The sequence below is a fragment of the Octodon degus genome, unplaced genomic scaffold, assembly GCF_000260255.1.
Source record: "Octodon degus isolate 3935 unplaced genomic scaffold, OctDeg1.0 scaffold00087, whole genome shotgun sequence".
NCBI lineage: Eukaryota > Metazoa > Chordata > Mammalia > Rodentia > Octodontidae > Octodon > Octodon degus.
This window is the reverse complement of record NW_004524663.1, coordinates 10,480,484-10,492,644: the sequence shown is the minus strand read 5'-3', so window position 1 is coordinate 10,492,644 and position 12,161 is coordinate 10,480,484. Positions and strand designations below refer to the sequence as shown.

The 12,161-nt window shown below is 40.1% G+C and overlaps 1 protein-coding gene across 1 annotated transcript in view; it reads right to left on the bottom strand.

Annotated features, from left to right (window-relative positions):
- Positions 1 to 1,768: 1,768 nt before the first annotated feature.
- LOC111818318 (RNA 3'-terminal phosphate cyclase-like protein) overlaps positions 1,769 to 12,161 on the bottom strand; it is a 14,463-nt gene continuing 4,070 nt past the window's right edge. The window contains exons 4-5 of the mRNA XM_023721937.1: positions 5,646 to 5,761; positions 1,769 to 2,019 (exon numbers count right to left, since the gene is read on the bottom strand). Coding sequence (XP_023577705.1) covers positions 1,820 to 2,019; positions 5,646 to 5,761 — 316 coding nt within the window. The 3' untranslated portion in view covers positions 1,769 to 1,819. The remainder of the gene's footprint in view (positions 2,020 to 5,645; positions 5,762 to 12,161) is intronic.

Sequence of the window (12,161 nt, the reverse complement as noted above, 5' to 3'; positions counted from 1 at the left end):
TTAAAAATAGAGATTCCATTTGACTCAGTTCCTCCCATCCTAGATATGGTATCCAAAGAAATTAGTCATCATCTTACAGTGACACATGTATACCCATGTTTATAGCAATATAATTCATAATACCTAAATCTTAGGAGCAGCCTCTATGTCCATCAACAGATGAACAGATAAAGAAAATGCGGTTTTACACACAATGGATTACTATCATGCCATATAGACTAAGCAAGGTATTCAAAGGAAAATGGAAGCACCTTGAGACCATTAGATTGAGTGAAATAAATCAGCCAAACAAGCTTAAATATTGTATGCTTTCTCTTATATGAGGAAACTGAAATATAAATAAAAAGCGAATTAAACATAGATAATGGGAAAAAGAGACAAAGGAAATGTATGGGGAAAATGCAGCAAGGAGGAAAGGAAACACAAAAAGATGTATTATATATAAGTACCAACTCCTTACAATGAATGTAATTAGTAGAAACATGTACTAATTAAAAAGAAAAAGTGGACAAGCCTCTTCTTACATTTTTAACAGAACAGTTCATTTCGTAGAATCTTCTTAGAAACACTAGTTAAAAAAAAGGGGGCCAGGGAGTTGGCTCAGTAGAATAAGTGCTTCCCTGGCAAGGGCTTGAGTTCAATGCCTGGCTCTACCAAAAAAAAAAAAAAAAAAAAAAAAAAAAAAAAAAAAAAAAAAAAAAAAAAAAAAAAAAAAAAATCACTTAATTTCAAATTCCAAAGAGTTCCTTTATAGCTAAGAAGTTCAAATGTTGCAGTGCATTCAGCATCCTAGGAAATAAGTTCATTCAGCTAAATTTCTAAGAACTGAAGAACAAGCTAGGCATGATGGCACACGTCTGTAATCTCAGCATTTGGGTGAGACAGGAGGATCAGCATGAGTTCAAGGTCAGTGGAGCTATATAGTGAGGTCTTGTCTCAAAGGGGGAAAAAAAAGAACTGAAAAATAAGTCTAAGAACACATTAACCATCTATACCCTAACAGGCATCTTGGCAAATACCACACAACTAACTGGTCCTTATCAGTTAGGAAAGCTACACGTGCATAGCCATTATTTTTAGCTGTGACCTATTCTGCAGCAGTAGAGACAAGGGTGCCTCCCTAGTCAGAATTTTATGGCCATCAGCTTTAAGACCGTCTCTGGATAGTAAAGCATTCAAAACTGAGGCCACTGTCCCTTCCTATGAGACGTCTCAGATTGGCACTGACAGCAGTTGTGGTCAAAGTGAGAATGTTAGCTGGACTGTAGACAATCCTCTCCAAATCTGCAGGAAAATTAGTATGTTTAAAGAGAAGCTTGCTGCTGCTCACAAACTCTCAAACCATACACATCTCTTCTCTGACCTTAGGCCTTTTTTTAACCTGCAAAGTCTTTCTCAGATGAAAAAAGCCCTCAGGTTTATAAGTGATGCTTAAATAAGATTATGCTGTGGTAATGCCAAGGGATACTATTTCCTGCCTAAAACCCTGACTGGCTGCCCTCTAGCCTCAGCTCTCACATGACTACAAAAACTCCACTCACACACTTCAGCCAACAGTTGTAGTTCATGTCAAACACAACGAGAGCAAGCACCTGCTCTGAAGATTCCTATGTAGATCAACAAAAGGCCCCTGCTGAATGGTAGCAATCATTTTGAATTTCATGATTGAGTATTGGTTCATGTGCCTTCTGGAGTGAATTAATGTCTGAATCTCAAGGTAAATGACTGAAAAGTTACTCAAAAATAAAACTGGGCTTAGAACAAACTTTCTTAATGAACTCTTTTTCTCAGAAGTTGAATTGCTACACAAGATCAAAGGCTATGCCTTGACCTCAATACTTACCGAAGGATCAACCTGGTCATTGGTCACTCCTCGAAGAACTATTTTTAAAGGGTGCTTCATAAATGGAGCCAGGCAAAGGAGCCCCTCCAGGTAATAGCCAATGCCACGAAGGACACTACAGTCATGCTCCACAGATCCACCATACAGGAGGCCCGGCTGAAAATATAAGGTTGTTCCTGAAAGCAGAGAAAAAAGTTAGACACAGTCAGAACAAAACCAAGTGTTTCAGGGCAACAAGAGCAGTGAGTCCCAAGGGGGAGCAAGGGCATCAAGGCAGTTCAAAATGCCATCCCTGACAGCCCACACTTCCCTCCAAAAGCTGACTCATTATTGTCAAGCCTCGGTAACTAATAAACTGTGAATGTAATTTAATAAATTGAAATAAATATAAACCCTCCCTAAGCAGCCAAACTCATGGCAAGGCACAGAAGTAGGCTCCAGGCAGCTACCAGAGCGTCCCAGCAGCACATTCTCAGACTATGTGATTGCAGGCTTGCCAATGATGGGCCAGTGTCACAGCCACAGCTAGCACCCCTGACATGAGATTTCTTAGACATTTTACTCACCAAGCAAGATCCCCAGAAGAAGCAAATACTTTGTAGCATCTGATATTACTAATGATGGCTATCTTAATTTAATATTAAATGAAGTATTAGTAAATATTAGTATTTAATTAGTAAATATTAATTTACTAATTCTAATTTACTAATAATGGGGATACCTAAAAGCAAACCTTTGTGAACATTGAAAATTATTTGTGAAAATCATTCAACTTTTCACATATTCATATTTCTTATTGGATTTATGTATCATAGGAAAGCACTACTGATGGTGGGGGAAAGGGTGGTAAATGGGCAAACAAGGTATTTCTGATGCTCAAAAGCTTTGCGATGTCTTCTGACATAGTATATACCAAAATAAATTTAACACTAGCCAAAAGAGACATGTTTGGTCACTCAAATGGTAAATTTCTTAGGAGTTCCATAAAATAAATTTAAATTTTACTGCACAGCAAAATCTAAATCATCAGAGGGGCTAGCCAGTTAGCTCAGCAGATTAAAACGCCTGCTTAGGCAGAGCGCAGGGACTGGGTTCGATCACCCAGGATGCTATGCCAGCGCCAGCCCCTGCCTGGCCCTGGCTCCACCCCACCCCGCCCCCCAGGGCATGCTGATTGAGACTGGGTGTGGTGGCGCACACCTGTAATCCCAGCGCTTGGGAGGCTGAGAACAGGACAATCACTACAAGTCTGACGTGTGTAGTGAGACCCTGTACTAAATACATTAAAAAAAAAAAAAAAGACAAAAATAAATAAAACATCATGAGGCTGGCCAAACAGCTCAGCAGATGGAGCCAGGGGTTCAATCCCAGGCCTGCTATGCCAGCTCCGCCCCCAGGGCATGCTGAGCAGGCAAATGAGACTGGGCATGGTGGTGCGCACCTGCAATCCCAGCTCTTAGGAGGCTGTAAACAGGAGGATCACTGCAAGTCTGATCTCATAGGAAGTCCCAGAACACCGTACAGACGCTTCCCTAATAAAATTAAAAAAAAAAAAAAAAAAAATCGCAAGTATTTTTTTTTTTTTTTTTTTTTTTGGAGGCACTGAAGATTGAACTCAGGACCTGGCACTTGCCAGGCAAGCGCTTATTCTACTGAGCTATCTCCCTGGCCCCATGAGGATGATATTTTGATCAAAGTGACTATAACTCAAAGAGAAGAATTCTGGGTCATATAGCTTAAATAGTGTTAGTCACAATGCCATGAGAAGGATGGTGTCTAAATTTTAAGAAAGGAGGGGAAATGACATGGGATGTGAGCAGGATAAATGTCTTACTCTTTAACTACACTGCAGATAGTAGGACAGAGGGCCAGCCAAATAGCTCAGCGGATTAAAGCACCCACAAGCAGGCACACGGGCTGGGGATTTGATCCATGCCGGCCCTGTCCCTGCAGCGCACTGAGACGGCAACTGAGACTGAGTGTGGTGGCGCACACCTGTAATCCCAGCTCTTGGGAGGCTGTAAACAGGCAGATTACTACGAGTCCAAGCTAGTAGTGAGACCCTGAACACCCTGTAGACCCTTCCCTAAAATAAAATTTAAAAAAAAAGAAAGAAAGAAATACAGATAGTAGGACAGGATAAAGTTAACTGAACCAAATTATTCTGAACACACTAGTCAAAAGTGCTGAACAAAACTCCAGCAATGTCAAAGTAAATGAGCCAAGGAAAACATAAGGAATGATAGCTGGCACAGGGCATCTGAGTATCTCATGCCTGAACCCTGTTCTCCACACTTAGAGCTAAACACAGAGACAAATCAGCACACCTCACATAGCCCAGAGCCACATATGAATCCAAGCTTGTCTTCTTTTTAGAACCCATACATATTAAAGGTTAGAGACTCCTTGGTGGAATATGCGTGCATAAATAGAGTTCAGAGAGTCAACTAAAGGGTGTTTTTTTGGTTTTTTTTTTCCCCATGGTATCCTACAGCATATAAAGATTTTAACCACAAAAAAGAAAGCTAGAGGCTAGGGAGATAACTTGGTGGTCTAAGTACCTGCCTGGCAAGAGCAAGGATGTGGGTTCAACCCCTAGTACTGCATGCTGTGTCAGCCACCAAAACTGGGCATGGTGGCACACACTTATAATCCCAGCACTGGGGAGGCTGAGATAAAAGGATCACTAGGAGTCTGAGTTGTGTAGCGAGACCCTGTACCAAATCCATATATAAATAAAATGTTTAAAAAAAAAAAAAGAAAAAAGTTAGACACCATCTAAAATTTATCAATTGGGAGCAGCTAAAGAAATTATTAGCTAGCAATATAATGAAAATTATACTATAGCCTACAGGACTATGGAGGCAGATCTGTAAGTTTTGGCATTAAAAGCACTCAAGATATTCATGCTAGTGAAAAAAAATGCTAGCTGTGGAACAGTATGCAAAGCATGACCCTATTGATTTTGGGGTACATGTAAGCAAATACTGTGATAGCGGCAATTTCTGGAGAAGGACTAGAAGAAAGAGGAAAAGGGATTTTTAACATATTTTGCTTATGCTTGTGTAACTTTAAGACACAAAGATATAATTTCAGCACACACAAACTATCTCAAACTTAGTGAAAGAAATTTAACGGGACAGTATAAAAGGACTTTGAAAAGTTTTGTCCAAATGTTAGCAAAAAGCATTTTTATTATAAAAAAGAAGTACCCAGAGATGGTGGCACATACCTTTAATCCCAGCACTTGGGAGGCTCAGGCAGGACTGATGCAAGTTCAAGACTGGCCTGGGTAACATGGTGATTTCAATGGCCAATTTGAACTATATCATGAGGCCCTGTTTCAAAAAAGTGATTCCTTGCTGATACAAAATTGTTGGCTTTCTTTTCTTCTTTTCTTTTTTGCAGAACCAGGGACTGAACTCAGGCCCTTGCACTTGCCAGGGAAGCGCTTATTCTACTGAGCCATCTCCCTGGCCCTGGTACGGCTTTCTACCTTACTTAAGTCACATGTATGCTCCTCAGTCAATCATACCACAGACAGGAAACAATCCTTCAGTCAAATATGGTATTTCGATAACATGGAATGGTAAGTCTGTATCATAATCACCACCCATAGCTCCCCTGATTCTGAATGGTACACCCTCTGAACATTCCAAGTGAATGATGGCTTCTGTAACAAAAAGTGATTACCAAAAGTCTGAACACAACAGTTATTTACACCATTAAAAACAGGGAAAAACAAAGGAGCAGTTAAGTAGAATGCACAGGTACTTTCAGATTGAACAGAAAAGGAGCTTACCTGTTTGGTTTATTTCAATTCGAGAACCATTAGTTATTTTGTCCAACAGTCTTATGAAGCTGGCTTCAAAATCTGTGGAGAAAGAAAAAACAGACTGGTCTCGAGTTAGGACACGTCTGATCCAGATACCACAGTAAAGGGTGGGTTACTTTTGGCATCACTACTGGGTTTTCCTGGGGAAGTCAGTGAGCTCAGGAGACGAAGAACTTAAAGCAGGGAGGAACAGCTGACTAGCACATTATTAGCAAAATGGTGCAACAATTCAGCTTTCCTATTCTGTAAAAAGCAGCATCTTTACCAGCAATCTACTGAGACACTACCTGGAGCCGCACAAAACCCATTATGACCACCTGCCCTTGGATGCGGGGGACAAACCAAATAAAACAGCAGAAAGTATTCCTCTTTGCTCCCAACAAGAAAGGGGAGGTTCAAGAGGACCAGACCTCAGTTTCACAGACATACATCAGTGCCTTTTTCTTTCAACAAAATGTCCTTTCTTCCTTCTTCTCTCTTTGGGATCTACAACTATCTAACTAGTTCCAAGTTTGTCTGTCTGTTTCCCTTCATTAAAAGAGTACTAGAATATAGTACAGTATTACTGTTACCTATTTTTAAATGTATGAAAAAGACCAGATGTTAATAAATGAAATTATCTTGATGATAAATCTAATTTTATATTATTTATATTTTAATGTTCAAATTTGTTTCAATGCCTTTTATGAACAGATTGTTATCTCACATATAAAACTCCTGTCATAGCAGATTCTGCAATCTGTACAAAGGGCAGCCAGCTAGAAGTCAGACAAACGCCATTAAATCCTGAAATACGTAAAACTGGCTAATAACAGTTGCAGCATATTTATCATTCACTTGACACCATACATTCTGTCATTTAAACCTTAAAACTACAAGGCAATAGGTGTCACCCATTTTACAGAAATGAGCCCCAAGATTATCAACCAGCCTAATAAGGTCACATGACCAACAAGTGACAGCTGGGATCTGAGCCCAAACCTGTCCTTCTTCTAGTCCTCACCCTTACTCATGCCACGACACAGTTTGCCTCTACTCCATTTAACTACTTATAGCCAAGCTCTTATCCAGAAAACTATAGCAACTTCATCTGGAGGCTGAAAGGGCTTGCAGCCAATGTAACAGGTCCTCAACCAATTTCTTTTTAATGAAAGTAAAATAGAATGGATTGCAGTAGTCCCCTTTATCTGCAATTTCACTTTTCATGGTTTCTGTTATCCAGTCACAATCTGAAAATATTAAATGTAAAATTCCAGAAATAACCGATTCATTAGTTTTAAACTGCACATCATTCTGAGCTGCCTGATGAAATCTCACACCATTCTATTCCCTTCTGTTGGGGACAAGAATCATCCCTTGGTCCAGTACAGCCAAGCCACATATACTATCCACCCACTAGTCATTTAACTGCCATCTCAGTTATCAGATCCACTGTCCTGGTACCACGATACTTGTGTTCAGGTAATCATTATTTTACTTAATGATGGCCCCATGGCACAAGAGTAGGCATGTTGGCAGTTTAGCTATGCCAAACATAGGCATATCACAAGTATGTACAGAAAACAAATGTAGGGTACATACAACTCAGTTATTATCCACAGTTTTAGGCATCCACTAGGAGGCTAAGAACACATGTGCCACAGAAAAAAAGGTACTACCGTACACTGCAGTAGCTATACACAATGCACAGTAACTGTACACTGCTCATGAAAACTTAGCTGCAGTTTAACTTACCTTCATGTGAGTTGTATAAATGGAATCACACAAACTTTAAAGTAACTGAATTATTGAGTTAAACTAGAAAATATGTGTAAGTTTTTGTACAGAATATTCTATTACTGAGGGCTGGCAAGATAGTGGAATAAGTGCTTGCTCAGGCAAGTGCAGGGACTGGGGTTCCATTCCCAGCACCACATGCCATATCTGCCCTGCCCCAGCTGTGCTGAGCCAGCTGAGTCCTGGCACTAGGAAGGCTGAAAACAGGAGGATCATTACCAGTCCAGGAAGTGCAGTGAGACCCTGTACAAAATACATTTAAAAAAAAAAAAGGAATATTCTATTACTTAAAAAAAAAAAAAAAATCAGGCTCAACCTGTATCACAATGCCACTTTCTTGTTAGGTGTATAGCAAATGCAAAGTACTACCTACATACAGGAAAAGAGAAAGTCCTTATTTTGCTCAAGCTTTCCAAGTGCCTAAATGAAAAGAATAAGTAAAGCCTAAAATTAAAACCCCATAGTTTTTTTTAACAGATTAGGAAAGAATTTTTTTTTAACATGATTTTAAAAAATGTTGTCTTGTTTTGCAATCCACAAGGGAGCTTAAGCACAAACATGGTCAGAAATGTCCAGCAGGAACATGAGTAGGAAAAGAATGCGCACCATCTAAGTCACACCAAACAGATCATTCAGAACTAGTATTACAAAAACAACCTCTCCGAGCTAGTTCCTGAGTCCTGAAAACAGTGAAGATATAGCTCCATCACCTGGTGTAAATAATATCTCAGTTCCCCTAATAGATCAGTCTCTAAACTTCTTTAAGATGCATGTGATTTCTTGTCCATTCACCTCCCCACATGACTCTTCCCTTGCAAGACTGTTCCTATAAGCACCAAATTTCAGACATCTAAAAACCTTACAGGAAAAATTTCAAAATAAGCACAATTTTAATATACTGTTTAGGAATACATGATATGGTTATAAAATTATACACACAGTGAAAGTAAATGCCATAATGATCAGGACTTGGCTACCTCCAGGAATATAAAGGACAGCTCTGAACTGGAGGAAGTACCCAGATGTTGACTGGCAAGGTTGTACTTCTTGACCCGCATGAAGGTTACACATGCATTCATTTTACAATCCTGCAAGCACTATTTTATGCCTTAGGTATTTCTTATGTTCCTATATACAACACTGTAAGTAAAATTTTATACTACTGGGAGACTTTGGGGAAGATAGCAGATTGGTGAGCAAAAAATAAAGTCTCTTTGACATTTGGTGCCCAGGCCCTGGAATATAACAACATGAAGAGGAAAAGAAAAAGGGAAGCAGATCTCCGGGACCCAAGAAGGATCAAAAGCAAGAAGTGAGGCCCATGGAGAGCAAACAGATTTCAACGAAGAATGAGGTGATGACAGGTGGTACTTTCTAAGCCCAGACTGCAGACTCACGGTGTTGTGGTTTGGGTTTTTGCAAGGGGGACAGTACAACACAGGACATATTTTATAAGATTATTTTATAATCACTAAAAGAATCATATACAAAGAGTGCAGGAAATTAGTCCATACACTAAAACTCAAAGAATCCAGCTGAGGGCCTGGATACTAATATTGTGCATGAATCCAGCTGAAGACCTAGAGCCCATAACAATGCCTCTCACAAATCCAGTTGGAGGCCCAGAGCCCAAAACAATGTCTCATGCAGGCCGGCTTCCCAGGTCTGCACTGGGAAGGCCCAAAGGTCAGTGGTGGAAGCTAGAAAGTCTATGCTCGTCAGATCAAGGATCTGTGCCAACAGAATGAGGGATCTGAACTACAGCCATGAAGCAACACTCAAAGAACCAGAACTCCCCTGGTACCACAGCCATCCTCAGTAACAGTGAGGTCCCCAGCTTCTGCAGCAATGAGGAAAGCTGAGTTCCCATCAGGAAAGCCTATGTGAAAAGCCTGTCCTGCAGGCTGAGCCATATACCAGCTTCCCCTCTGGAGCCAGGAAGCCATGCTCAAGATGATGACCAGAGCTCCCCCAAAATGAACTGTAGCCATTCTCAGAGACAACAAGGTACAGAGCTCCTACTCTGACAAAACAACCCAGTTCATCAGGAAATCCAACATGACAAGGTACTCCAGCATGACAGCCCAAGCAGCTTCCAACAGCTTCCGTAACAGCCTCTCAATGTCTTCAGTTTTGCCTGTTATGCTGTTGGTAACAATCCTGAGGTGGGCTTCCCACACCCAGAACGACACAAGTTCAATTCAGCGGGATGTAACAAGTTGACTACCAGTTAGAAATCCACTACACATGTTTACTACTGGTAACCTCAGAGACCTCCACAGAGAAAAACACCAGTGGAATAGAGCAATGGACACAGTGGATTGTAGTGGCTGGTCTATTATTCAGGCTCAGACGTCCCCCAGTGGAGGACAATTAGCCGGGAGCCATCTTGGAGAGTGGCCAATGGAGCTGGGAGCTCAGACTTCAGAGCAATTGCTGGCTCCATCTATCAGCTCCTAGCACTGGTAGGCTAAGGGAGCTGAGTTCAAGCTGGAGTAAGTCAGGGAACCTGTTTGAGCTGGCAGGGAGGCAGGTTCAAGCCAGAGGAGATGCACTACCCCACCATAAAGCCACGGCTGACTTTTTTTTTTTCCTTTTTACTCTTTCATTTATTAATTTATTTGGTACAGGGTCTCACTACACAGCTCAGACTCACAGTGATCCTCCTGTCTCAGCCTCTTCAGTGCTGGGATTATAGGTGTGCACCACCACAACTGGTTCCAGTTTCTGGGCATGGTGCACCCAGGATCCCAGAACTGGCACAGCATGTAGTACCAGGGACTGAACCTGGGTCTTTGCACTTGTCAGGCAAGCACTTAACGACTGCCAAGCTATCTCCCCAGCCCAAGCCACTGCTGACTTTCTGGAATAACTCAACAAAGATCTGCATTCTATCTCTACAAAATTGTGGACCAATGACAGCAGAGACAAACCTCAAAGTAGTCTTTTTTTTTAAATCTTTCTTTCCTTTATTTTCCTCTTCATTGTCTAATCTTGCTTATGAGTATGACAATGGTTTCTAGTTTTTGAGTGTGTGGTGGTGGTTGCGCTCATTTTATCCTTTTCTCTTTTCCTTCTTTTTCACCATTTTCCCAAACTTTGCATGATGTCCTCTAGCTTTGCTATTACTCTCTTCCTCTTCTATTTCTCAATTTTCACCCTGGCCACTTTTAAATTTTCACCCAAGTGTAAAAATCACCATATTGAGGACTTATTTACTACATATAATTTTCTTGTTTGCTTTAGATTTTGTTATATAACCACAAATCTGGTTCATATAGTTAAAGGGGCAAATTAATGTTAACCTCAGTTTGTCATTTTCTGGGCTGTGTTTTATGCTATTGCTGATTGCACCACTTTAGCCAAAGTGACATAACTGTTCTAACTAGCTGTTCTTCCTGGTACACTAAGACTCAGATTGCTTAAGGATCAAATATAATACTATACAAGGGTGCCAAACCAGGGTCTGGGCCAAGTAGGCAGCAACTTCTCATCCCCCTAAAATTGAAGAGGTAGGATTCTGCAGCAAACTCAAAACCCAAAAGCCAGCTATACCTGGAAGATATCTCTAAGTAGATATTTCCTAAGGGTTCTTAATACTAGCAAAGCTACTCCATATAGACAATTCACATGCATCAACCCAGAAATTAAACTAAAGAAAGAAACAACAAAAAAAATTAAAAAAAAAAAAATGAGAAGACACTTAAACAAGACTCAACCCCAGACATCCCGTTCACCAAAGACAAAACCAGGAGGCAATCTAAAAAAAAATCCACCTGGCCTCTTTCAGGTGGTAATAACAAGGCAAATGAATGAGACTCTAGAAAACATCAAATCAGAAATACTATCTCAAGTAACTACAGAGATGGTAACAATGAAAAACATGTTTAGTGACATGTTTATTTGTATCTAGAGCAGATACAAATAAAAATTAAAAAATAAAGGAACTTAGGAAAATGATGGAAACCATAAATGTATATATAGAAAAGAAATGAAATCCATAAAACAGATTCAAGTAGATATCTAAAAGACTAAAAATTCCACTGAAAGCATCCATAGCAGAATCAATCAACATGAGGACAGCCTCTCAGACACAGAATACAGGCTTGTGATTAGTGATCATGAAAAGACAGATTTCTTAAAAATAAAAAGGGACTACAAGTAATCAACCCAGCAGCTGTTGGATGATGCAAAAAAGAATAATATAATATTCATTGGAGTCAATAAAAAATAGCAGAAGATACCACAAATAATATTTAAAAAAATTTTTCACAGATATCATGGCAGAAAACTTCCTGGCAGGGAAAGAGAATTTGACATACATTTTAATAAGGCATATAGAGGTCCAATTAGCCAAATCAAAACCAAATCTGTAAGATTCCAGAAATTTTACATGAGAACAGATTAAAAACAGAGAAAAGAAATAGATGACCTATGAAGGAAACCCAATCAGAATCACAGCTAACTTCTCAACACAAACCCTTAAATCAAGGATAGCTTTAAGTATTTGAAACCCTAAAAGAAAACAACCTCCAACCCAGATTGACAGATCCCAGAAAACTGTCATTTACTTCCTTCCTCTCCCTTCCCCTTCCCTCCCCTCGCTCCTTTCCCTTCCCTTCCCTTCCTTTTCTTTTCTGCTTTTTGAGACAGGGTTTCACTATGTAGTTCAGGATAGCCTTGAACTCACTTTGTAGCTCAGGCTGG